The sequence below is a fragment of the Poecile atricapillus genome, unplaced genomic scaffold (genome assembly GCF_030490865.1).
Source record: "Poecile atricapillus isolate bPoeAtr1 unplaced genomic scaffold, bPoeAtr1.hap1 scaffold_257, whole genome shotgun sequence".
Lineage (NCBI taxonomy): Eukaryota > Metazoa > Chordata > Aves > Passeriformes > Paridae > Poecile > Poecile atricapillus.
In genome coordinates this window covers 7119-32900 of record NW_026709062.1, presented here as the reverse complement: position 1 = coordinate 32900, position 25782 = coordinate 7119, and the positions used below count along the sequence as shown (strand labels likewise).

Sequence of the window (25782 nt, the reverse complement as noted above, 5' to 3'; positions counted from 1 at the left end):
GGGGAACCCCTCCCCCAGGAGGGTTTTGGGGGGTCCTGGGGGATTTTGGGGGGATTTTGGGGGGTCGTGGGGGATTTTGGGGACCCCTCCCCCAGGAGGATTTTGGGGGGTCCTGGGGGGGGGGGGGCCCCTCCCGGGGGGATTTTGGGGGGTCGTTGGGGAGGGACCCTCCCCAGGAGGATTTTGGGGGGTCCCCAGGAGGATTTTGGGGGGTCCTGGAGGGTTTTGGGGGGTCCCCGGGGGGATTCTGGGGGGATTTTGGGGGGTCGTGGGGGGCCGCTCTCCCCGGCCGGCCGCGGCCGCTCGCCCAAAACAAAACGGGGGGGTCACAGACGGGGGGCACGGAGGGGTCACTGAGCCTGTGGGGGGAAACACGGGGGGTGTGGGGGACCCCAGACCCCCGGGGGGGATCTTGGGGGGTCCCTGGGGGTTTTGGGGGTCCCTGGGGGGATTCTGGGGGGTCCCTGGGGGGTTTTGGGGGTCCCTGGGGGATTTTGAGGGGTCCCCGGGGGATTTTAGGGGGTCCCCAGGGGGTTTTGGGGGGTCCCTGGGGGGATTTTGGGGGTCCCTGGGGGGTTTTGGGGGTCCCTGGGGGATTTTGAGGGGTCCCCGGGGGATTTTAGGGGGTCCCCAGGGGGTTTTGGGGGGTCCCTGGGGGCTTTGGGGGGTCCCTGGGGGGTTTTGGGGGTCCCTGGGGTTTTTTGGGGGGTCCTCGTGGGGTCACCATCAGCAGTCCCAGCCCCTTCCCCCACAGGTGTCCCATGGCCCCGGGGGGTCCCTGGGGGATTTTGGGGGGGTCCCCGGGGGATTTTGGGGGTCCCTGGGGGATTTTGGGGGGTCCCTGGGGGTTTTGGGGGGTCCCTGGGGGGATTTTGGGGGGTCCCTGGGGGGATTTTGGGGGTCCCTGGGGGGTTTTGGGGGTCCCTGGGGGGATTCTGGGGGGTCCCTGGGGAGATTTTGGGGGTCCCTGGGGGGTTTTGGGGGTCCCTGGGGGATTTTGGGGGGTCCCTGGGGGATTCTGGGGGGTCCCTGGGGGATTTTGGGGGGTCCCTGGGGGGTTTTGGGGGGTCCCTGGGGGGATTCTTGGGGGTCCCTGGGGGGATTTTGGGGGTTCCCCAGGGGGTTTTGGGGGGCTCGGGAGGAGTTCTGGAGGTCCTGGGTGTATTCTGGGGGGCTCTCAGGGATTTTGGGGGTCCTGGGCAGTGTCTGGGGGGGTCCTGGGTGTATTCTGGGGGGTCCTGGTGGGATTTTGGGGGTCCTGGGCAGTGTCTGGGGGGGCTCCATCACCACAAACGCTTCCCTGGGGGGGGGGGAGGCCACCCCGGGGGGGCTGGGGGTCCTGGGGAAGGTCTGGGGGTCCCAGGGTCAGTTTTGGGGGTCCCAGGGCAGTTTTAGGGGTCCCAGGGCAGTTTTAGGGGTCCCAGGGCAGTTCTGGGGTCAGTTTGGGGGTCCCAGGTCAGTTTTGGGGCTCCCAGGGTCAGTTTTGGGGGTCCCAGGGCAGTTTTGGGGTCAGTTTTGGGGGTCCCAGGGTCAGTTTTGGGGTCCGTTTGGGGGTCCCAGGGCAGTTCTGGGGTCAGTTTGGGGGTCCCAGGTCAGTTTTAAGGGTCCCAGGTCAGCTCTGGGGGTCCCAGGTCAGTTTTGGTGGTCCCAGGGCAGTTTTTGGGGGTCCCAGGTCAGTTTTAGGTGTCTCAGGTCAGCTCTGGGGGTCCCAGGTCAGTTCTGGGGTCGGTTTGGGGGTCCCAGGTCAGTTTGGGGGTCCCAGGTCAGTTCTGGGGTCGGTTTGGGGGTCCCAGGTCAGTTTTGGGGCTCCCAGGTCAGTCTGGGGTCGGTTTGGGGGTCCCAGGTCAGTTCTGGGGTCGGTTTGGGGGTCCCAGGGCAGTTTTTGGGGTTCTCAGAGCAGTTTTTGGGGGTCCCAGGTCAGTTTGGGGTCAGTTCTGTGGCTCCCAGGTCAGTTCTGGGGTCAGTTTGGGGGTCCCAGGTCAGCTCTGTGGGTCCCAGGGCAGTTTTGGGGTCAGTTTTGGGGGTCCCAGGGTCAGTTTTGGTGGTCCCAGGGTCAGTTTTGGGGCTCCCAGGTCAGTTTTTGGGGTTCCCAGGTCAGTTCTGTGGCTCCCAGGTCAGTTTTTGTGGCTCCCAGGTCAGTTCTGGGGTCAGTTCTGGGGGTCCCAGGTCAGTTTTAGGGGTTCCCAGGTCAGTTTTTGTGGCTCCCAGGTCGCTCTGGGGCCCGTACCTGCTGTCCCTGCTGCGCGGGGGGCGGTGCTGGCCCGGCCCCCCCGGGGGTCTGTCCGTAGTACGCCGCTTGCTGCCGGTAATACTCGGCCCAGGCCGCGCTGTAGTCGGGCTGGGGGCCGGGGGGAGCCCCGGGACCCCCCCCCGAGGCCACCTGGGCCGCTGTGGGGACACAGGGAGGGGTGGTGAGGGCTGGGGGGTGTCCCCAGAGCCCCCCCCGGGGGATTTTTGGGGGGATTTACCTTGTTTCTTGTAATATTCCTCCCAGGCCTTGGTGTAATCCTGCTGCGGGGGGGCCCCCGGCTGCTGCGGCTGCTGGCCTGGGGGGGCACCGCGCCCAGGGGGGGCTTTAGGGGTGTGTGGGCAGGGTTAGGGGGGACACAGGGGCACTTTGGGGTCCCCAGGGGCAGTTTGGGGGTCCCCAGGGGCAGTTTGGGGGGGTCACAGGTGCAGGTTTGGGGTCCCCAGGAGCAGTTTGGGGGGGTCAGAGGTGCAGGTTTGGGGTCCCCAGGGGTGTGGGGGGGTCACAGGAGCAGGTTTGGGGTCCCCAGGGGGTCAGACGAGCAGGTTTGGGGTCCCCAGGGGCAGTTTGGGGTTCATAGGTTCAGGTTTGGGGTCCCCAGGGGCAGTTTGGGGTCAGAGGAGCAGGTTTGGGGTCCCCAGGGGCAGTTTGGGGGTCCCCAGGGTGAGTTTGGGGTTCAGAGGAGCAGGTTTGGGTCCCCAGGGTGAGTTTGGGGTCCCCAGGGACAGTTTGGGGGTTCAGAGGCGCGGGTTTGGGTCCCCAGGAGCAGTTTGGGGTCCCCAGGGGCAGTTTGGGGTCCCCAGGGGCAGTTTGGGGGTCCCCAGGAGCAGTTGGGGGTCCCCAGGAGCAGTTTGGGGTCCCCAGGAGCAGTTTGGGGGTCCCCAGGGGCAGTCTGGGGTTCAGAGGAGCAGCTTTGGGGTCCCCAGGGGCAGTTTGGGGGTCCCCAGGGGCAGTTTGGGGGTTCAGAGGTGCGGGTTTGGGGTCCCCAGGGGCAGTTTGGGGGTCCCCAGGGGCAGTTTTGGGGGTTCAGAGGAGCAGCTTTGGGGTCCCCAGGGGCAGTTTGGGGGTCCCCAGGGGCAGTTTGGGGGTTCAGAGGCGTGGGTTTGGGTCCCCAGGGGCAGTTTGGGGGCCCCCAGGAGCAGTTTGAGGGTCCCCAGGAGCAGTTTGGGGTCCCCAGGGGGTCAGAGGTGCAGTCTGGGCTCCCCAGGGTGAGTTTGGGGGTCCCCAGGGGCAGTTTGGGGGTCCCCAGGGGCAGTTTGGGGTCCCCAGGAGCAGTTTGGGGTCCCCAGGGGCAGTTTGGGGGTCCCCAGGGGCAGTTTGGGGTCCCCAGGAGCAGTTTGGGGTCCCCAGGGGCAGTTTGGGGTCCCCAGGGGCAGTTTGGGGGTCCCCAGGGGCAGTTTGGGGGTTCAGAGGCGCGGGTTTGGGTCCCCAGGGGCAGTTTTGGGGTCCCCAGGAGCAGTGTGGGGTCCCCAGGGGCAGTTTGGGGGTCCCCAGGGGTGTTTGGGGGTCCCCAGGAGCAGTTTGGGGGTCCCCAGGAGCAGTTTGGGGGTCCCCAGGGGTGTTTGGGGGTCCCCAGGGGCAGTCTGGGGTCCCCAGGAGCAGTTTGGGGGTCCCCAGGGGCAGTTTGGGGTCCCCAGGAGCAGTTTGGGGGTCCCTGGGGGTTGCTCAGGGGTCTCTGTGACCCCCCCACCCCCTGGGCAGGTTTTTGGGCTCCTCAAGGGGAGCTCTGCAGGTCCTGGAAGGTTTTTTGGGGTTGGGGGGGTCCAGGACCTGCCGGGGATCTCCCACCCCACCCCCCCACCCCAAAGAGCCCAGGAGGGGCTCAGACCCGCCCTGGGACCCCCAGATTTTTTTTTGGGGTGCCCACCTAGCTTCTTGTAGTACTCCTCCCAGGCCTTGGTGTAGTCGGCCTGGCCGGTGGGGGGGGGCTGGGGGGGCTCCCCCTGCACGGGGGGCGCGGCGGGCGGGGGCTGCGCTGCCACGGGCCCGGGGGCTGCTGGTAGTAGTGCGAGTAGTAGGCGGCCCAGGCCGCGTTGGGGTCCGGGGCCGGCGCCTTGCCTGGGGGGGGCCCCAAAAACCACGGTGTCAACCGGGGGGGGCCCCCCAAAATCTGCTCAGAGTTTGGGGGTCCTGGCTGGAAACGCTGCCCCCCCCCCAAGTCCAGGGGGAAGGGTCGGGGGGTGAGACCCCAAAAGGCTCAGGGAGAGGTGAGGGGGGGTCCCTGAGTTCAGGGTGGAGCCCCAGATTTGGGGATCCCCCCCATAGGCCAAGGGGGGTCTGACAGCACCCCAAAATCACAGCGGGGGGGGCACAGGAACCCCAGCATGGGTCAGGGGAGCCCCCCAGAGGAGGGGAGGGGTCCCCAGAACTGAGGGGTCCCCAGAACTGAGGGGTCCCCAGACCGAGGGGTCCCCAGAACCGAGGGGTCCCCAGAACTGAGGGGTCCCCAGAACCGAGGGGTCCCCAGAACTGAGGGGTCACATCCCAGAACCGAGGGGTCCCCAGAACTGAGGGGTCCCCAGAACTGAGGGGTCACATCCCCCACACGCTGCTGGATCTCCCCCCACTCTGCCCCCCAAAACCCCAAACCCGGCTGCTCAGCCCCAGGGGGGGCCCCCAAACCTCAGCAGGACCCCCAGACCCTCAGCAGAGCCCCCAGACCCTCATCAGGACCCCCAAACCCTCATCAGGACCCCCAAAACCTCAGCATGGCCCCCCAAACCCTTGGCAGGGACCCCCAAACCCTCACCAGGACCCCCCAAATCCTTGGCAGGGACCCCCAGACCCTCATCAGGACCCCCCAAACCCTCGGCAGAGCCCCCAGACCCTCACTAGGACCCCCAAACCCTCACCAGGACCCCCAAACCCTCACCAGGACCCCCAAACCCTTGGCAGGGACCCCCAAACCTCGGCAGGACCCCCCAAACCTCGGCAGGACCCCCAAACCCTCGGCCTCCCCCGCTGCGTCCCAGGGGGTCCCGGGGGGTCCCAGGGGGTCCCGGGGGGATCTCGAGGGTCCCGGGGGGTCTCGGGGGGTCCCAGGGGGTCTCAGGGGGTCCCGGGGGGTCCCAGGGTGTCTCGGGGGTCCCGGGGTGTCTCGGGGGTCCCAAAGGGTCCCAGGGGGTCCTGGGGGGTCCTGGGGGGTCCCGGGGGGTCCCGGGGGGTCCCGGGTGGTCCCGGGGGGTCCCGGGGGGTCTCGGGGGTCCCGGGGGGTCGCGGTACTCACTGGGGTCGTGGGGGGCTGGCGGCTGCCACTGGGGGTACGTGTTGCCCCAGCCCTGGGGGGGGTACTGGTGGGGGGGTGGCCCCCCCGGGCTGTGGGAAGGAGGGTGAGTGAGTGGGGCAGGATTTGGGGGGGGGGGAACCCCGAGAACCCCCAAAAGAGGCCGGTACTCACTGCGGGGGGGCTCCGGGGGGACCCTGGTTGAAGGGTCCGGGGTTGAAGGGGCCCATGGGGCCGGCGGGGCCGGGGGGACCCCCGGGGCCGGGGCCGGGGCCGACGGGGCACAGCGGGCCCTGGGGGGGGCAAAGAGGGGTCAGGGGGGGCTTTGGGGGACCCCGGGAGGAATTTGGGGGTCCCCCAGAAGAGCTCGGGGCTGCCCGGAGCAGCACCTGCTCCCCAGAGAGCTCCCAGGGCTTTGGGGCTCTCCTGGGGGAGTTTTGGGGTGTCCCAGAGAGCTCCCAGGGCTTTGGGGCTCTCCTGGGGGAGTTTTGGGGTGTCCCAGAGAGCTCCCAGGGCTTTGGGGCTCTCCTGGGGGAGTTTTGGGGTGTCCCAGAGAGCTCCCAGGGCTTTGGGGCTCTCCTGGGGATTTGAGGGGAGTTTTGGGGTGTCCCAGAGAGCTCCCAGGGCTTTGGGAGTTTTGGGGTGTCCCAGAGAGCTCCCAGGGCTTTGGGGGGGAGTTTTGGGGTGTCCCAGAGAGCTCCCAGGGCTCTGGGGATTTGGGGGGGAGTTTTGGGGTGTCCCAGAGAGCTCCCAGGGCTTTGGGGCTCTCCTGGGGGAGTTTTGGGGTGTCCCAGAGAGCTCCCAGGGCTTTGGGGCTGAGTTTTGGGGTGTCCCAGAGAGCTCCCAGGGCTTTGGGACTTTTGGGGTGTCCCAGAGAGCTCCCAGGGCTTTGGGACTTTTGGGGTGCCCCACAGAGCTCCCAGGGCTTTGGGGATTTGGGGGGGAGTTTTGGGGTGTCCCAGAGAGCTCCCAGGGCTTTGGGGGGGAGTTTTGGGGTGTCCCAGAGAGCTCCCAGGGCTTTGGGGATTTGGGGGGAGTTTTGGGGTGCACCAGAGAGCTCCCAGGGCTTTGGGGCTCTCCTGGGGATTTGGGGGGAGTTTTGGGGTGTCCCAGAGAGCTCCCAGGGCTTTGGGGCTGAGTTTTGGGGTGCCCCAGAGAGCTCCCAGGGCTTTGGGAGTTTTGGGGTGTCCCAGAGAGCTCCCAGGGCTTTGGGGAGGACTTTTGGGGTGTCCCACAGAGCTCCCAGGGCTTTGGGGGGAGTTTTGGGGTGTCCCAGAGAGCTCCCAGGGCTTTGGGGAGTTTTGGGGTGTCCCAGAGAGCTCCCAGGGCTTTGGGGATTTGGGGGGGACTTTTGGGGTGTCCCAGGGGGCTCTCCTGGGGATTTGGGGGGAGTTTTGGGGTGTCCCAGAGAGCTCCCAGGGCTTTGGGATTTGGGGGGAGTTTTGGGGTGTCCCAGAGAGCTCCCAGGGCTTTGGGAGTTTTGGGGTGTCCCAGAGAGCTCCCAGGGCTTTGGGGCTGAGTTTTGGGGTGTCCCAGAGAGCTCCCAGGGCTTTGGGGATCTGGGGGGGACTTTTGGGGTGTCCCAGAGAGCTCCCAGGGCTTTGGGGGGAGTTTTGGGGTGTCCCAGAGAGCTCCCAGGGCTTTGGGGATTTGGGGGGGACTTTTGGGGTGTCCCAGAGAGCTCCCAGGGCTTTGGGGGGAGTTTTGGGGTGTCCCAGAGAGCTCCCAGGGCTTTGGGGCTCTCCTGGGGATCTGGGGGGAGTTTTGGGGTGTCCCAGAGAGCTCCCAGGGCTTTGGGGATTTGGGGGGGAGTTTTGGGGTGTCCCAGAGAGCTCCCAGGGCTTTGGGGAGGAGTTTTGGGGTGTCCCAGGGGGCTCTCCTGGGGATTTGGGGGGGAGTTTTGGGGTGCCCCAGAGAGCTCCCAGGGCTTTGGGGCTCTGCTGGGGCTTTGGGGGGAGTTTTGGGGTGTCCCAGAGGAGTTTTTGGGGTGCCCTCACCTCAATCTTCTCCTCGATCAGCTGCTTGGCGTGGTCGATCTGCTGGGGGGTCCCGCGGATCACGAACAGTTTGAAGTTGGGGTCCCCGTTGGGGGGCAGCTGCCGCGAGATCTCCACGAACGCCCCGGTCTGCTGGTTGATGGCCTTGACGTTCTCCCCCCCTGCACCCCAAAACCCCCCGCGGTCAGAGGGGCACCCCAAAACATCCCACTGTCACAGGGGGCACCCCAAAATACCCCACTGTCACAGGGGGCACCCCAAAACCCCCCTGGGAGCTGCCAGTCCTCCTTGGAGAACCCCCAAACCCCTCCCAGGACCCCCAAACTCTTCCCAACCCCCCCTGGGAACCCCCAAACCCCAATGTGGGGACCCCCTGAGCCCCCTCAATGAGCACCCCCAAAACAGGGAGGAGAGAGGGGGTTTGGGGGTCCCAGGGGTGCTGGGGATGTGTTTGGGGGGCCAGGGGTGCTGGGGATGTGTTTGGGGGGGTCTCTGGGGGTCCCAGGGGTGCTGGGGATGTGTTTGGGGGTCCCAGGGGTGCTGGGGTGTGTTTGGGGGGGTTTTGGGGGGCCAGGGGAGCTGGGGATGTGTTTGGGGGGGTCTCTGGGGGTCCCAGGGGTGCTGGGGATGTGTTTGGGGGTCCCAGGGGTGCTGGGGATGTGTTGGGGGGGTTTTGGGGGGCCAGGGGTGCTGGGGAGGTGTTTGGGGGTCCCAGGGGTGCTGGGGATGTGTTTGGGGGTCTCAGGGGTGCTGGGGATGTGTTTGGGGGTCTCAGGGGTGTTGGGGAGGTGTTTGGGGGGGTCTCTGGGGGTCTCAGGGGTGCTGGGGATGTGTTTGGGGGGGTTTTGGGGGTCCCAGGGGTGCTGGGGAGGTGTTTGGGGGGGGTCCCTGGGGGGTCCCAGGGGTGCTGGGGATGTGTTTGGGGGGGTTTTGGGGGTCCCAGGGGTGCTGGGGAGGTGTTTGGGGGGGTTTTGGGGGTCCCAGGGGTGCTGGGGAGGTGTTGGGGGGGGTTTTGGGGGTCCCAGGGGTGCTGGGGATGTGTTTGGGGGGGTTTTGGGGGTCCCAGGGGTGTTGGGGAGGTGTTTGGGGGGTTTTGGGGGTCCCAGGGGTGTTGGGGAGGTGTTTGGGGGTTTTGGGGGTCCCAGGGGTGTTGGGGAGGTGTTGGGGGGGTTTTGGGGGTCCCAGGGGTGCTGGGGAGGTGTTTGGGGGGGGTCCCTGGGGGTCTCAGGGGTGCTGGGGAGGTGTTGGGGGGGTTTGGGGGTCCCAGGGGTGCTGGGGATGTGTTTGGGGGGGTCCCAGGGGTGCTGGGGAGGTGTTTGGGGGGGTTTTGGGGGTCCCAGGGGTGCTGGGGATGTGTTTGGGGGTCCCAGGGGTGCTGGGGAGGTGTTGGGGGGGTTTTGGGGGTCCCAGGGGTGCTGGGGAGGTGTTTGGGGGGGTCCCTGGGGGTCTCAGGAACATCTGAGGGAAGCTGGGGGGGTTTTGGGGGTCCCAGGGGTGCTGGGGATGTGTTTGGGGGTCCCAGGGGTGCTGGGGAGGTGTTTGGGGGTCCCAGGGGTGCTGGGGATGTGTTTGGGGGGGTTTTGGGGGTCCCAGGGAGGTGTTTGGGGGGTTTTGGGGGTCCCAGGGGTGCTGGGGATGTGTTTGGGGGTCCCATGGGTGCTGGGGAGGTGTTGGGGGGGTTTTGGGGGTCCCAGGGGTGCTGGGGATGTGTTTGGGGGGTTTTGGGGGTCCCAGGGGTGCTGGGGAGGTGTTTGGGGGGGTCCCTGGGGGTCTCAGGAACATCTGAGGGAGGCTGGGGGGGTTTTGGGGGTCCCAGGGGAGTTCCAGGGATTCAGGGGAGAATTGGGGGAGCCCAGGGAGGGATTTTGGGGGGTTTTGGGGGGATTTTTGGGGGGATTTTGGGGGGTTTTGGGGGGATTTTGGGGGGATTTTGTAGGGATTTTGTGGGGTTTTTGTGGGGTTTTTGGGGGGATTTTGGGAGGGTTTTTGGGGGGATTTTGGGGGGATTTTGTGGGGTTTTTGGGGGCGGTTTTGGGGGGATTTTGTGGGGTTTTTGGGGGGAATTTTGGGGGGATTTTTGGGGGTTTTTGGGGGGGTTTTGGGGGGATTTTGGGGGGATTTTGTAGGGATTTTGTGGGGTTTTTGGGGGGATTTTGGGGGGGTTTCTGGGGGGATTTTTGGGGGTTTTTGGGGGCGGTTTTGGGGGGATTTTGTGGGGTTTTTGGGGGGTTGTGGGGGGATTTTGGGGGCTTTTTGGGGGGGTTTTGGGGGGATTTTTGGGGGGTTTTTGGGGGGTTTTTGGGGGATTTTGTGGGGGGTTTTTGAGGGATTTTGGGGGATTTTGTGGGGGATTTTTGGGTGATTTTGGGGGTATTTTGGGATGAACTGGGAGCTGTGGGGGGTCCCGGGGTCGCCCCCTCCTCACCTCTGCCGATGACGAGCCCACACTTGTGGGTGGGGATGGAGAAGGTCATCTCCCCCCCGGGGGGGCCCCAGCTGCCCTGGCCCCGGCCCCGGCCGCGCCCCCCCGGCGGCAGCCCCGGCCCGGGGGGTCCTGGGGGGCCGCTCTGTGGGGAGGGGGCGTCAGGGGGGGGCAGAACCCCCAAAACAGGGGGGGACACCCCCCAAAAAACATCCCTGCTCTGAAACAGCTCCTGCCCCCTCCCCAGAATAAACCCCCACCCCAAAATAAACCCCCACCCCAAAAACACTGCCCACCCTCCCCTGGAACAGCTCCTGTCACCCCACAGTGCAGCCCCCTCCCCAAAATAAACCCCCACCCCAAAATAAACCCCCACCCCAAAAAACACTGCCCACCCTCCCCAAACAGCTCCTGTCACCCCACAGTGCAGCCCCCTCCCCACGGTGCAGCCCCCTCCCCAAAATCCCACAGACCCTCCCCACAGTGCAGCCCCCTCCCCAAAATAAACCCCCACCCCAAAATAAACCCCCTTCCCAAAATAAACCCCCACCCCAAAATAAACCCCCTTCCCAAAATAAACCCCCACCCCAAAAACACTGCCCACCATCCCCTGGAACAGCTCCTGTCACCCCACGGCACAGCCCCCTCCCCAAAATAAACCCCCACCCCAAAAACCCTGCCCACCTTCCCCAAACAGCTCCTGTCACCCCACAGTGCAGCCCCCTCCCCAAAATCCCACAGCCCCCTCCCTAAAATAAACCCCCACCCCAAAAACACTGCCCAACTTCCCCAAACAGCTCCTGTCACCCCACGGTGCAGCCCCCTCCCCAAAATAAACCCCCACCCCAAAAACACTGCCCACCCTCCCCAAACAGCTCCTGTCACCCCACAGTGCAGCCCCCTCCCCACAGTGCAGCCCCCTCCCCACAATCCCACAGCCCCCTCCCCACAGTGCAGCCCCCTCCCCAAAATAAACCCCCACCCCAAAAAACACTGCCCACCCTCCCCAAACAGCTCCTGTCACCCCACAGTGCAGCCCCCTCCCCAAAATAAACCCCCACCCCAAAATAAACCCCCACCCCAAAAAACACTGCCCACCCTCCCCAAACAGCTCCTGTCACCCCACAGTGCAGCCCCCTCCCCACGGTGCAGCCCCCTCCCCAAAATCCCACAGACCCTCCCCACAGTGCAGCCCCCTCCCCAAAATAAACCCCCACCCCAAAATAAACCCCCTTCCCAAAATAAACCCCCACCCCAAAATAAACCCCCTTCCCAAAATAAACCCCCACCCCAAAAACACTGCCCACCATCCCCTGGAACAGCTCCTGTCACCCCACGGCACAGCCCCCTCCCCAAAATAAACCCCCACCCCAAAAACCCTGCCCACCTTCCCCAAACAGCTCCTGTCACCCCACAGTGCAGCCCCCTCCCCAAAATCCCACAGCCCCCTCCCTAAAATAAACCCCCACCCCAAAAACACTGCCCAACTTCCCCAAACAGCTCCTGTCACCCCACGGTGCAGCCCCCTCCCCAAAATAAACCCCCACCCCAAAAACACTGCCCACCCTCCCCAAACAGCTCCTGTCACCCCACAGTGCAGCCCCCTCCCCACAGTGCAGCCCCCTCCCCACAATCCCACAGCCCCCTCCCCACAGTGCAGCCCCCTCCCCAAAATAAACCCCCACCCCAAAAAACACTGCCCACCTTCCCCAAACAGCTCCTGTCACCCCACGGCACAGCCCCCTCCCCACAGTGCAGCCCCCTCCCCAAAATCACACAGGCTCTGCAGGAAATGATGGTTCCCCCAGCCCCCAGCCCCCTCCCCAGCTCAAAGCCCCCTCCCCAGGTACCCTCAGGCTCTGCAGCAGGTCGTTGATGATCCCCCAGCCCCCTCCCCAGCCCCCAGCCCCCTCCCCAGGTGCAGCCCCCTCCCCAGGTACCCTCAGGCTCTGCAGCAGGTCCCTGATGATCCCCCAGCCCCCTCCCCAGGGTGCAGCCCCCTCCCCAGGTACCCTCAGGCTCTGCAGCAGGTCCCTGATGATCCCCCAGCCCCCTCCCCAGCTCAAAGCCCCCTCCCCAGGTACCCTCAGGCTCTGCAGCAGGTCGTTGATGATCCCCCAGCCCCCTCCCCAGGTGCAGCCCCCTCCCCAGGTACCCTCAGGCTCTGCAGCAGGTCGTTGATGATCCCCCAGCCCCCTCCCCAGGGTGCAGCCCCCTCCCCAGGTACCCTCAGGCTCTGCAGCAGGTCGTTGATGATCCCCCAGCCCCCTCCCCAGGGTGCAGCCCCCTCCCCAGGTACCCTCAGGCTCTGCAGCAGGTCATTGATGATCCCCCAGCCCCCTCCCCAGCTCAAAGCCCCCTCCCCAGGTACCCTCAGGCTCTGCAGCAGGTCGTTGATGATCCTGGCCGCGTGCTCGCAGCGCTCGGGGGGTCCCATGATGTGGGCGATTTTCTCTGGCCCCGTCCCATCGTCTGCGGGGTTCGGGGGGGTCAGGGGGGTCCCCACACCCCCGGGTTAATGGGGAGGGGTCTTTTTTTGGGGGGGGGGGAGGGGGGGAAGGGGCTCCCCAAACCTTGCTTGAACTGGATCCGCACCCCGGCATCGTTCTGGATCTTCTTGATCATCTCCCCGCTGCGGCCGATGACGACCCCGACCGAGTGACGCGGCACCGGCACCTGGGGAGGGTCAGGAAAAAACCTTCGGGGTTTTGGGTGAAAAACCGGCGGGTTTGGGTAAAATAATGGGAGTTTCAGGGTGAAAATGAGGCTTTTGACTTGAAAATGGGATTTTTTTCGTGTTGAAAAACGAGATTTTGGGGTTTTCTTGGCTGGGTTTTTATTGAAAAAAAATTCTTTTCTAACTCAAAAGATTTGTTTTTGACTAAAAGCTAAAAACTTTTAAAAGGGAAAATGGGATTTCCTTCAAAAGCATGTGAGTTTAAGAATGAAAAACAATGGATTTGATTTGAAAAGTCACATTTTTTTTTGAGCAAAATTTTAGATAAGAGAATGTGAGTTCCAGGGTGAAAATGAGGCTTTTGCCTTGAAACTGGGATTTTTTTCGTGTTGAAAAACGAGATTTTGGGGTTTTTTTGGCTGGGTTTTTCTAACTCAAAAGTAAAGGTTTGGTTTTGATTGGAAGCTAAAAACTTTTAAATGGGAAAATGGCATTTCCTTCAAAAGTGTATGACTTTAAAAATGAAAAATGATGGATTTGATTTGAAAAGTCACTTTTTTTTTTTGAGCAAAATTTTGGATAAGAGAATGTGAGTTTCAGGGTGAAAATGAGGTTTTTGCCTTGAAAATGGGATTTTTTTCGTGTTGAAAAACGAGATTTTGGGTTTTTTATGGCTGGGTTTTTATTGAAAAAAAATTCTTTTCTAACTCAAAAGTAAAGATTTGTTTTTGATTGGAAGCTAAAAACTTTTAAATGGGAAAATGGCATTGAAAAATGATGGATTTGATTTGAAAAGTCACTTTTTTTTTTGAGCAAAATTTTAGATAAGAGAATGTGAATTTCAGGGTGAAAATGAGGTTTTTGACTTGAAAATGGAATTTTTTTCATGTTGAAAAATGAGATTTTGGGTTTTTTTGGCTGGGTTTTTATTGAAAAAATTTTTTTTCAAACTCCAAAGTAAAGATTTCTTTTTGATTTGAAGTTAAAACCTTTTAAATGGGAAAATGGGATTTCTTTCAAAAGCGTGCGAGTTTAAGAATGAAAAATGATGGATTTGATTTGCAAAGCCACATTTTTTTTTAACAAAATTTTGGATAAAATAATGTGAATTTCAGGGTGAAAATGAGGCTTTTTGCCTTGAAACTGGGATTTTTTTTCCTGTTGAAAAACGAGATTTTGGTTTTTTTTTGGCTGGGTTTTTCTAACTCAAAAGTAAAGATTTGGTTTTGATTGGAAGCTAAAAACTTTTAAATGGGAAAATGGAATTTCCTTCAAAAGTGTGTGACTTTAAGAATGAAAAATGATGGATTTGATTTGAAAAGTCACTTTTTTTTTTTAACAAAACTTTAGATAAAAGAATGTGAATTTCAGGTGGAAAATGAGGCTTTTGCCTTGAAACTGGGATTTTTTTCGTGTGGAAAAACGAGATTTTGGGTTTTTTATGGCTGGGTTTTTATTGAAAAAAAATTCTTTTCAAACTCAAAAGTAAAGATTTGTTTTTGATTAGAAGCTAAAAACTTTTAAATGGGAAAATGGGATTTCTTTCAAAAGTGTATGACTTTAAGAATGAAGAATAATGGATTAGATTTGAAAAGTCACTTTTTTTTTGAGCAAAATTTTAGATAAGAAAATGTGAGTTCCAGGGTGAAAATGAGGTTTTTGCCTTGAAACTGGGATTTTTTTCATGTTGAAAAATGAGATTTTGGGGTTTTTTTGGCTGGGTTTTTATTGAAAAAAAATTTTTTTCAAACTCCAAAGTAAAAATTTGTTTTTGGTTTGAAGTTAAAACCTTTTAAATGGGAAAATGAGATTTCTTTCAAAAGCATGTGAGTTTAAGAATGAAAAATGATGGATTTGATTTGAAAAGTCACTTTTTTTTTGAGCAAAAAATGAGGGCTCAGGTTGAAGATTTTGGGGTGACAAAAGGAGATTTTGGGGTGACAAAAGGGGAGTTTGGGGTGCCAAAAGGGGATTTTGGGGTGACAAAAGGGGATTTTGGGGTGACAAAGGGGATTTTGGGGTGACAAAAGGAGATTTTGGGGTGAGAAAAGGAGATTTTGGGGTGAGAAAAGGAGATTTTGGGATGACAAAAGTGGATTTTGGGGTGACAAAAGGGGATTTTGGGGTGACAAAGGGGGATTTTGGGGTGACAAAGGGGGATTTTGGGGTGACAAAGGGGGATTTTGGGGTGACAAAGGGGGATTTTGGGGTGCCAAAAGGGGATTTTGGGGTGAGAAAAGGGGATTTTGGTTTGCTGAGGGGGATTTTGGGGTGCCAGAAGGGGATTTTGGGGTGACAAAAGGAGATTTTGGGGTGCCAAAAGGAGATTTTGGGATGACAAAAGGGGATTTTGGGGTGACAAAAGGAGATTTTGGGGTGCCAAAAGGGGATTTTGGGGTGACAAAAGGAGAATTTGGGGTGCCAAAAGGAGATTTTGGGGTGACAAAAGGAGATTTTGGGGTGACAAAAGGGGATTTTGGGGTGCCAAAGGGGATTTTGGGGTGAGAAAAGGGGATTTTGAGGTGAGAAGAGGGGATTTTGGGATGACAAAAGGGGATTTTGGGGTGCCAAAAGGGAATTCTGGGGTGACAAAAGGACATTTTGAGGTGACAAAAGGGGATTTTGGGGTGAGAAAAGGGGATTTTGGGGTGCCAAAAGGGGATTTTGGGGTGACAAAGGGGATTTTGGGGTGACAAAGGGGATTTTGGGGTGACAAAAGGAGATTTTGGGGTGACAAAAGGGGATCTTGGGGTGACAAAAGGGGATTTTGGGGTGCCAAAAGGAGATTTTGGGGTGCCAAAAGGGGATTTTGGGGTGACAAAAGGGGATTTTGGGGTGACAAAAGGGGATTTTGGGGTGACAAAAGGGGATTTTGGGGTGACAAAAGGGGATCTTGGGGTGACAAAAGGAGATTTTGGGGTGCCAAAAGGGGATTTTTGGTTGCTGAGGGGAATTTTGAGGTGACAAAAGGGGATTTTGGGGTGACAAAAGGAGATTTTGGGGTGAAAAAAGGGGATTTTGGGGTGACAAAAAGGAATTTTGGGGTGAGAAAAGGAGATTTTGGGGTGCCAAAAGGGGATTTTGGGGGTGCCAAAAGGAGATTTTGGGGTGACAAAAGGAGATTTTGGGGTGCCAAAAGGGGATTTTGGGGTGAGAAAAGGGGATTTTGGGTTGACAAAAGGAGATTTTGGGGTGCCAAAAGGAGATTTTGGGGTGCCAAAAGGAGATTTTGGGGTGACAAAAGGAGATTTTGAGGTGACAAAAGGGGATTTTGGGGTGCCAAAAGGGGATTTTGGGATGACAAAAGGAGATTTTGGGGTGACAAAAGGGGATTTTGGGGTGAGAAAAGGGGATTTTGGGGTGACAAAAGGGGATTTTGGGGTGAGAAAAGGGGATTTTGGGGTGACAAAAGTGGGATTTTGGGGTGACAAAAGGGATTTTGGAGTGAGAAAAGGGGATTTTGGGGTGACAAAAGGGGATTTTGGGGTGCCAAAAGGGGATTTTGGGGTGCCAAAAGGGGATTTTGGGGTGACAGAAGGGGATTTTGGGGTGACAAAAGGAGATTTTGGGGTGACAAAGGAGATTTTGGGGTGACAAAAGGGGATTTTGGGGTGACAAAAGGGGATTTTGGGGTGCCAAAAGGAGATGTTGGGGTGCCAAAAGGAGATTTTGGGGTGCCAAAAGGAGATGTTGGGGTGCCAAAAGGGGATTTTGGGGTGAGAAAAGGAGATTTTGGGGGGAGAAAAGGGGATTTTGGGGTGCCAGAAGGGGATTTTGGGGTGCCAAAAGGAGATTTTGGGGTGACAAAAGGGGATTTTGGGGTGAGAAAAGGGGATTTTGGGGTGACAAAGGGGGGGATTTTGGTGACAGAAAGAGATTTTGGGGTGCCAAAAGGGGATTTTGGGGTGCCAAAAGGGGATTTTGGGGTGCCAAAAGGGGATTTTGGGGTGACAAAAGGAGATTTTGGGGTGACAAATGGGATTTTGGGATGACAAAAGGGGATTTTGGGGTGAGAAAAGGGGATTTTGGGGTGAGAAAAGGGAATTTTGGGATGACAAAAGGGGATTTTGGGGCGACAAAAGGGGATTTTGGGGTGCCAAAGGGGATTTTGGGGTGCCAAAAGGGGATTTTGGGGTGCCAAAAGGGGATTTTGGGGCGACAAAAGGGGATTTTGGGGCGACAAAAGGGGATTTTGGGGTGCCAAAAAGGGGATTTTGGAGTGAGAAAAGGGGATTTTGGGGTGAGAAAAGGAGATTTTGGGGTGAGAAAAGGGGATTTTGGGGTGCCAAAAGGGGATTTTGGGGTGACAAAAGGGGATTTTGGGGTCACACTCACGTCGATGCCCCCGCCCAGGCGGGCGCCGTAGTCTGAGCGCTCCCCGAAGCCGCCCTGGTCTCGCTCCCGAAGGATGTCCAGCACCATCTCACAGGCTTGCTGGGAACGGGGGGGGGTTTTGGGGGTGACTTTGGGCTCATTTTGGGGTGCCCTGGGGGCGTTTCCAGGTGAGCTGTGGGCTCCTCTCACCTGCACCTTGTAGGGCTCCCCGATGATCCGCAGGGGTTTGTCCACGTTGGTGTTTTGGGAACCGTCTTGGATCAGGATCATCTTCACCCCCGCCCGTTCCTGGGGGGGCACCGGGACCCCTCAGTGCTGACCCCCCCCCAAAACCACCCAGGGACCCCCCCCAGGGCACTCCTGGAGCTGCTGAACGCTCTTCCCCCCCCCCAAAACCACCCAGGGACCCCCCCAGGGCACTCCTGGAGCTGCTGAACGCCCTTTCCCCCCCCCCCAAAACCACCCAGGGACCCCCCCCAGGGCACTCCTGGGGTTCCTGAGCTGCTGAACGCTCTTCCCCCCCCCCAAAACCACCCAGGGACCCCCCCCCAGGGCACTTCTGGAGCTGCTGAACGCTCTTCCCCCCCCCCAAAACCCCAGGGACCCCCCCCCAGGGCACTCCTGGGGTTCCTGAATGCTCTTCCCCCCTTCCCAATCCCACAGGGATCCCCAAACTCCCCTCAGCCACCCCAAAACCCTCCCAGACCCCCCCAGACCCCCCCAGGAGGGATTTTGGGGGGCACCTGGAGCTGTTTGATGGTCTCCCCACCCTTCCCGATGACCAATCCCGCTTTTCCTGCCGGGATCATCAGCTCCTGGACCGTCCCGTTCTGGCCGTTGGTGGCGTCGGGGAAGGGTCCCGGGGGTCCCCCCCTGCCCCGGGAGACGATGTCGTCCAGCAGCGCCTTCGCCTTCCTGGGGAGGTTTGGGGGTCACTGGGGGGGATTTGGGGTCACTGGGGGGGATTTGGGGTCACTCGGGGTTTGGGGCGGGGGGGATTTGGGGGGGTTTTGGGGTCACTCGGGGTTTGGGGGATCACTGGGGGGGATTTGGGGAGGTTTGGGGGGGATCACTGGGGGATTTGGGGAGGTTTGGGGGGGTTTTGGAGTCACTCTGGGTTTGGGGGGTCACTGGGGGGGTTTTGGGAGTCACTCTGGGTTTGGGGCGTCACTGGGGGGGATTTGGGGAGGTTTTGGGGGGGGTTTTGGGGATCACTGGGGGGGATTTGGGGAGGTTTGGGGGGGTTTTGGGGGTCACTGGGGGGGATTTGGGGAGGTTTGGGGGGATCACTGGGGGGGTTTTGGAGTCACTCTGGGTTTGGGGGATCACTGGGGGGGATTTGGGGAGGTTTGGGGGGGATCACTGGGGGGGATTTGGGGAGGTTTGGGGGGGTTTTGGGGATCACTGGGGGGGATTTGGGGAGGTTTGGGGGGGATCACTGGGGGGCATTTGGGGAGGTTTAGGGGGGTTTGGGGGTCACTCAGGGTTTGGGGGATCACTGGGGGGGATTTGGGAGGTTTGGGGGATCACTGGGGGATTTGGGGTCACTCGGGGTTTGGGGGGATCACTGGGGGGGATTTGGGGAGGTTTGGGGGTCACTTGGGGTTTGGGGGGATCACTGGGGGGATTTGGGGAGGTTTGGGGTCACTCGGGGTTTGGGGGATCACTGGGGGGGATTTGGGGAGGTTTGGGGGGGTTTGGAGTCACTCGGGGTTTGGGGATCACTGGGGGGGATTTGGGGTCACTCAGGGTTTGGGGGATCACTGGGGGGATTTGGGGAGGTTTGGGGGGTTTTGGGGTCACTCTGGGTTTGGGGGTCACTGGGGGGATTTGGGGAGGTTTTGGGGTCACTCGGGGTTTGGGGGATCACTGGGGGGATTTGGGGAGGTTTGGGGGGGATCACTGGGGGGATTTGGGGAGGTTTGGGGGGTTTTGGGGTCACTCAGGATTTTGGGGTGGGTTTAGGGGGTCACCTGAAGGTTTAGGGGAGATTTGAGGGGATTGGGGAGACCTGGGTGGAATTTGGGGAGGTCATTGGGGGGCTTGGGGGGATTTGGGGAGGTTTGGGGGGGTTTTGGGGTCACTCAGGGTTTGGGGGGGATCACTGGGGGGGATTTTGGGAGGTTTGGGGGGGTTTTGGGGTCACTCAGGGTTTGGGGGATCACTGGGTGGAATTTGGGGAGGTTTGGGGGGGTTTGGAGGTCACTGAGGAGACCCAGGGAGAGGCTCGGGGGGTCCCAGGGAGATTTTGGGAGTCTCGGGGTGGGTCTGAGGCTCCTTAAGGGAGTCCCAGGGAGCATTTTGGGGTCCCCAAGGGTTATTTTGGGGTCCCTGAGGGGGTTCTGGCAGGGGTTTTGGGGTTCCCAGGGTGGTTTTGGGGTTCCCAGGGTAGCTTTGGGGTTCCCAGGGTGGTTTTGGGGTTCCCAGGGTGATTTTGGGGTTCCTGGTGTGATTTTGGGGTTCCTGGTGTGATTTTGGGGCTCCCAGAGTGGTTTTGGGGGTTCCCAGGGTGGTTTTGGGTTCCCAGGGTGGTTTGGGGGGGTTCCCAGGGTGGTTTTGGGGTTCCCAGGGTGGTTTTGGGGGGCTCCCAGGGTGGTTTTGGGGGGTTCCTGGGGTGGTTTTGGGTTTCCCAGGGTAGTTTTGGGGTTCCCAGGGTGGTTTTGGGGGGTTACCAGAGTGGTTTTGGGGTTCCCAGGGTGGTTTTGGGGTTCCCAGGGTGGTTTGGGGGGGTTCTCAGGGTGGTTTTTGGGGGGCTCCCAGGATGGTTTTGGGTTCCTGGGGTGGTTTTGGGTGTTCCCAGGGTGTCTTTGGGGTTCCCGGGGTGGTTTTGGGGGGTTCCTGGGGTGGTTTTTGGGGTTCCCGGGGTGGTTTTGGGGTTCCCAGGGTGGTTTTGGGGTTCCAGGGTGATTTTGGGGTTCCCGGGGTGGTTTTGGGGGGTTCCCAGGGTAGTTTTGGGGTTCCCAGGGTGGTTTTGTGAGGTTCCCAGGGCGGTTTTTGGGGGGTTCCCAGGGTGGTTTTGGGGTTCCCGGGGTGGTTTGGGCTCCAGGGTGGTTTTGGGGTTCCCGGGGTGGTTTTGGGGTTCCCAGGGTGATTTTGGGGTTCCCAGGGTGGTTTTGGGGTTCCTGGGGTGGTTTTGGGGTTCCCAGAGTAGTTTTTGGGGCTCCCGGGGTGGTTTTGGGGTTCCCAGGGTGGTTTTGTGGGGTTCCCAGGGTGGTTTTGGGGTTCCCAGGGTGGTTTTGGGGTTCCCAGGGTGGTTTTGGGTTCCCAGGTTGGTTTTGGGGTTCCCAGGGTGGTTTTGGGGTTCTCAGGGTAGTTTTGGGGTTCCCAGGGTGATTTTGGAGTTCCCGGGGTGGTTTTGGGGCTCCCAGGGTAATTTTGGGGTTCCCAAGGTGGTTTGGGGGTTCCTGGGGAGGTTTTGGGGGGTTCCCAGGGTGGTTTTGGGGGTTCCCAGGGTGGTTTGGGGGGGTTCCCAGGGTGGTTTTGGGGTTCCCAGGATGGTTTTGGGGTTCCTGGTGTGGTTTTGGGGTTCCTGGTGTGGTTTTGGGGCTCCCAGGATGGTTTTGGGGTTCCCAGGGTGATTTTGGGTTCCCAGGGTGGTTTTGGGGTTCCCAGGGTGGTTTGGGGGGGTTCCCAGGGTGGTTTTGGGGTTCCGGGGTGGTTTTGGGTTCCCAGGGTGATTTTGGGTTTCCCAGGGTGGTTTTGGGGTTCCCAGGGTGGTTTGGGGGGGTTCTCAGGGTGGTTTTGGGGTTCCCAGGGTGGTTTTGGGGTTCCCAGGGTGATTTTGGGGTTCCCGGGGTAGTTTTGGGGGGTTCCCAGGGTGGTTTTGGGGTTCCCGGGGTGATTTGGGGTTCCCAGGGTGGTTTTGGGGGGTTCCCAGGGTGGTTTTGGGGTTCCCGGAGTAGTTTTGGGGGGTTCCCAGGGTGGTTTTGGGGTTCCCAGGGTGGTTTTGGGGTTCCCAGGGTGATTTTTTGGGGTCACTCACTGCACAGACTCCGGGGACCCCGTCAGGGACACGCTGCGCTCCGGTAACCCGCCGCTGTCTGGGGGGGGGGCACGGGGGTGTCAGTGGGGTCCCCCCGCGTTTGGGGGGGTCTGGGGGTTGTCCCCCATATTTTGGGGGGGTCCAGGAAGGTTTTGGGGCCTCAGGCACCCCTACCTGGGGAGATCTGCACTTTGCACCCCGAGTCCTGCTGGATCTTGTTGATCTGCTCCCCGCCACGGCCGATGACTGCGGGGGGAGGACACAGAGCGGGGTTTGGGGGTGTCCCCAGGGCTCTCCCGGGGCTCCCCAACACCCCTGGGACCACTGAAGCCCCCCACAAAGCCCCAGACTCACTGAGGCCGACCATCCCGTCAGGGACCCGGTACTCCTCCGTCACCGTCGTCCTGGGGGCACCAAGGGGGTCATGGGGACCCCAAAAACCCCACGAGCACCTCAAAACCCCCCAGCACCCCCAACACCCCAAGAATGTTTCAAAACCACCCCAAGACCCCATAAAACTCAGCAAAACCTTCAACCCCCACCCAGAGGACCCCTCAAACCCCCCCCAAAACCTTCAGTACCCCCCTAAAAACCCCCCAAACCCCAAGGACCTCCCCAGGACCCCTCCCCCGCCTTCCCCACCCCCACAAGGAGCCCCCCCAGCCCCCCAGCCCCCTGCACCCCCATACCTGGGTGGGGGATGGATGGGCCCCATCGGTGCTGGCAGCGCTGTGGGGGGAACCTGAGCCGTCTGTGGGGGTCCCCCCGATTTGGGGGGGCCCCAAATTCCCCGCTCCCCCAACCTCTGCCAGCCCCCCAACCCCTTTGGAACGCCCCAAACCACCCGAGGACTCCCTAAGAAACACCCTGAGACCACTGAAAGCTGCCCTGGGCACCCCAAAACTCCCCCAGGACCCCCCAAAAACACCTCAAACCTCTGCCAGGACCTCCTGAGACCCCTCCAGGACACCCCCGTGTCCCTCTGCCCACCCCAGACCTCCACTTGGGGACCCCCAAACACCCTTTGGGGACCCCCAGAAACCTCCCTGGGACCCCATAAACATCCCTGGGACGCCCAGAAACCTCCCTGGGACCCCCATAAACACCCCTGGGACCCCCAGAAACCTCCCTGGGACCCCCATAAACACCCCTGGGACCCCCATAAACCTCCCTGGGACCCCCATAAACCTCCCTGGGACCCCATAAACCTCTCTGGGACCCCATAAACCTCTCTGGGACCCCCATAAACCTCCCTGGGACCCCATAAACCCCTCTGGGACCCCCAAAAACCTCCCTGGGACCCCCATAAACCCCCCTGGGACCCCCAAAAACCTCCCTGGGACCCCATAAACATCCCTGGGACCCCCATAAACCCCCCTGGGACCCCCATAAACCTCCCTGGGACCCCCTTAAACACCCCTGGGACCCCCAGAAACCTCCCTGAGACCCCCAAAAACCTCCCCTGGGACCCCCAGAAACCTCCCTGGGACCCCCATAAACCCCCTGGACCACCATAAACATCCCTGAGACCCCCAGAAACTTCCCTGGGACCCCCAGAAACCTCCCTGAGACCCCCATAAACCTCCCTGGGACCCCAAAAACCTCCCTGGGACCCCCATTAAACTTCCCTGGGACCCCCATAAACCCCCCTGGGACCCCCATAAACATCCCTGGGACCCCCAGAAACCTCCCTGGGACCCCCAGAAACACCCCTGGGGCCCCAGAATCCTCCCTGGGACATTCCCCAGTGCCCCCTCCTGGCAACAGCCCCGTGCTCCAGGAGCCCCCCCAAAACGTCCCGAGGCCCAAAGCCCCCCCATCCCCGAGACCCCCCCAAGACCCCCAGCCCATGGTGGGGACCCCCAGCCCATGGTGGGGACCCCCAGCCCATGGTGGGGACCCCAGACCCCCTCACCTTCCCCCTGGGCCGCCAGTTTCTTGCTCTCAGGCTGATCTGTGGGGGGAACAGCGTGGCGTTAGGGACCCCTCTCCTGTCCCCCCAAAGGTTTGGGGTCCCCCCTCGGTCTGGGGTGTTCTCTGGGGGTTTGGGGGTCCCCAGCCCCCCCTTACCGCCATCCTCCAGCTGCCGTTTCTGCCCCCCGAAGCCCCCAAAGTCGGGGGGAGGGGGGTTGTTGTTGGGCACCGGCGGTGCTGTGTCCCCCCCGATCTTGGCTGCAATCTGGGGGGGCAGGGGAGGGGTCACCGCAAAACTGGGGGGCCTGAAGGCCTCAGGGAGCCCCCAAAACGCACCAGGGACCCCCAAAATCCCCCCCAGGACCCCCAAAATCCCCCCAGGACCCCGAAAAACCCCAGAGCCCCCCCCGACTCCAACAGGAGATCCCAAAACACCCCGAGACGCCCCAAAACTTCCCAAAGCCCCAGGGGTCACCCGAAAAGATGAACCCCCCAAAACTCACACCGAGACCCCCAAAACCCACCGAAGACCACCCAAACCCCCCAGGAGCCCCCAAACACCCCCCAGAAACCCCCAAACACCCCCAGGACCACCCAAACCCGCTGGAGAACCCCACAAAATGCCCAGTGGGGCCACCCCAAAGTCAGGACCTCCCCCACTACCCCAGCACGAGAAGCAGCCCCCCAAAAACTGCCCCCCAAAATCCCCCGGGGGGGGCCCTGAACACCGAGAAACCCCCTCGAGAGGGACCCCCCCGAGAGCAGGACCCCCAAAAACCGACCCCAAAGCCACGTGCGGACCCCCAGGAGCCCTCCCGGACCCCCAGGACCCTCCCAGAGCCCTCCAGGACCCCCAGGACCCTCCCGGAGCCCTCCAGGACCCCCAGGACCCTCCCGGAGCCCTCCAGGACCCCCCCAAATCTCCTCACGCCGATGGGCTCCCGCCAGGACCCCCCGGAGCCCTCCAGGAGCCCCCCAGGACCCCTCTCGGATCCCCCAAGATCCCCCCCAGGAGCCTCCCAGGACCCTCTCAGAGCCCCCCCCAGGACCCCTCGAATCGCCTCACACCGATGGGTTCCCCCCAGGAGCCCTCCCTAGACCTCCAAGACCCCCGGAGCCCTCACGGAGCCCCCCCACGAACCCCGGAGCCCTCAGAACCCCCCCGGAGCCCCTGAATCGCCTCACACCGATGGGCTCCCCCCCAGAGCCCCTCCAGGACCCCCGGAGCCCTCACGGAGCCCCCCCAGAACCATCCCGGAGCCCCCCCAGGACCACCCTCAGGACCCCCCGGACCCCTCCCGGAGCCCCCCGAATCTCCTCACACCGATGGGCTCTCCCCAGGACCCCCCAGGACCCCAGAGCCCTCACGGAGCCCCCCCCAGGAACCCCCTGGATCTCCTCACGCCGCTGGGCTCTCCCCAGGACCCCCGGAGCCCTCACGGAGCCCCCCCAGGGATCTCCGGAGCCCTCAGAACCCCCCCGGAGCCCTCCAGGACCCTTCCCGGAGCCCCCCCAGGACCCCCCGGATCTCCTCACGCCGCTGGGCTCCCCCCAGGACCCCCGGAGCCCTCACGGAGCCCCCCCAGAACCATCCCGGAGCTCCCCCAGGACCCCCCTCAGGATGCCCCGGAGCCCTCCAGGAGCCCCCAGGACCCCTCGAATCGCCTCACACCGATGGGCTCCCCATAAGAGCCCCCCCAGCACCCTCAGGAGCCCCCCCGAGACCCTTCCGGACCCCCCGAATCTCCTCACGCCCGCTGGGCTCCCCCCAGGACCCCCAGAGCCCTCACGGAGCCCCCCCAGGGACCCCCCGGAGCCCTCAGAACCCCCCAGGACCCCTCCCGGAGCCCCCCCAGGACCCCCCGAATCTCCTCACGAGGATAGGCTCTCCCCAGGACCCCCTCAGCCCTCACGGAGCCCCCCCAGGACCCCCTCGAATCTCCTCACGCCGATGGGCTCCCCTCAGGACCCCCAGAGCCCTCACAGAGCATCCCCAGGAACCCCCGGAGCCCCCCCAGGACCCCCCGAATCTCCTCACGCCACTGGGCTCCCCCAGGACCCCCCGGAGCCCTCACGGAGTCCCCCCAGGGACCCCCGGAGCCCTCAGAACCCCCCCGGAGCCCCCCCAGGACCCCCAGATCTCCTCACACCGATGGGCTCCCCCCAGAGCCCCCCAAATTTTGGGGCCCGCTGCAATCCCCCCTGAGGTCCCCCCAATCCCCCCTGAGGGTCCCCCCAATCCCCCCTGAGGGAGCAGCGGGACCCCCGAACCGGGGCTGCCGGGGCCCAGCTCCGCTGTTAGCCCGGCTGTTAATTACGGTAATTACCGTAATTGCGGCGCCAAAGGGCGCGCGGGCCCGGGGGAGGCCCCGGGGCTCGGGGGGAATTACGGTAAAGGACCGTAAATACCGGAATGAGGGCGGCGGGAGCTCCCGGGACGGGGGGAAACCCCCGGGGGGGGGTGCGGGGTTTTACTGCGGGGCGGGGGGGGCCCGGAACCGGGGCGGGAACGCGTGAGGGGGTCCCGGGGTGGGGGAGGGGCGACCTCCCCTCCCGCGACCCCCGAGAGGGGCGGGGCCTTACCGGGAAGGTGGGGGCAGGGCCGCGGCGCCCCGGGAGGGGTCGCGGGGGGTCCCCGACCCCTCCCGCCGCCTCCCGCCGCCCCCGCCGCGCCCCTCACCTGCCGCGCGCGCTGCACCGCGTCGGCGAACGCGTCCTTGCGCCCCGTCCCGCCGCCGCCGCCGCCGCCGCCGCCGCCCCCCGGGCCCCCGCCGGGCCCGGCCGAGGTGGGGGCGGCGGGGGCGGCCCCGGGCTGGGGGGGCGGGGGCGGCGCGGGGCCGAACTCGGACATGGCGGAGGCGGCGACGGGCACGGGCCGCGCTCGCCTCGGGCCGCGCGGGGCACGCTGGGAGCGCGGCGGGAACGCCCGCCCTCACCGGCGCCAGGCGCCCAATCACCGCGCCGGAGCGCTCTGAGTGACGGAA

The 25782-nt window shown here is 61.8% G+C and overlaps 1 protein-coding gene across 1 annotated transcript; it reads right to left on the bottom strand.

Annotated features, from left to right (window-relative positions):
• Window positions 1-223: 223 nt before the first annotated feature.
• Window positions 224-25664, bottom strand: LOC131574345 (far upstream element-binding protein 2-like). Its single transcript, XM_058828781.1, is given in 21 exon segments — window positions 224-359; window positions 2228-2388; window positions 2469-2546; window positions 4116-4229; window positions 4232-4306; window positions 5475-5563; window positions 5646-5764; window positions 7469-7629; window positions 9894-10035; window positions 12262-12362; window positions 12464-12566; window positions 16903-17001; window positions 17092-17190; window positions 17646-17817; window positions 20885-20942; window positions 21059-21130; window positions 21239-21288; window positions 21574-21613; window positions 22800-22838; window positions 22955-23063; window positions 25479-25664. Coding segments are annotated over 21 exon segments (2061 nt in total). The 5' UTR covers window positions 25650-25664; the 3' UTR covers window positions 224-350.
• Window positions 25665-25782: the final 118 nt, after the last annotated feature.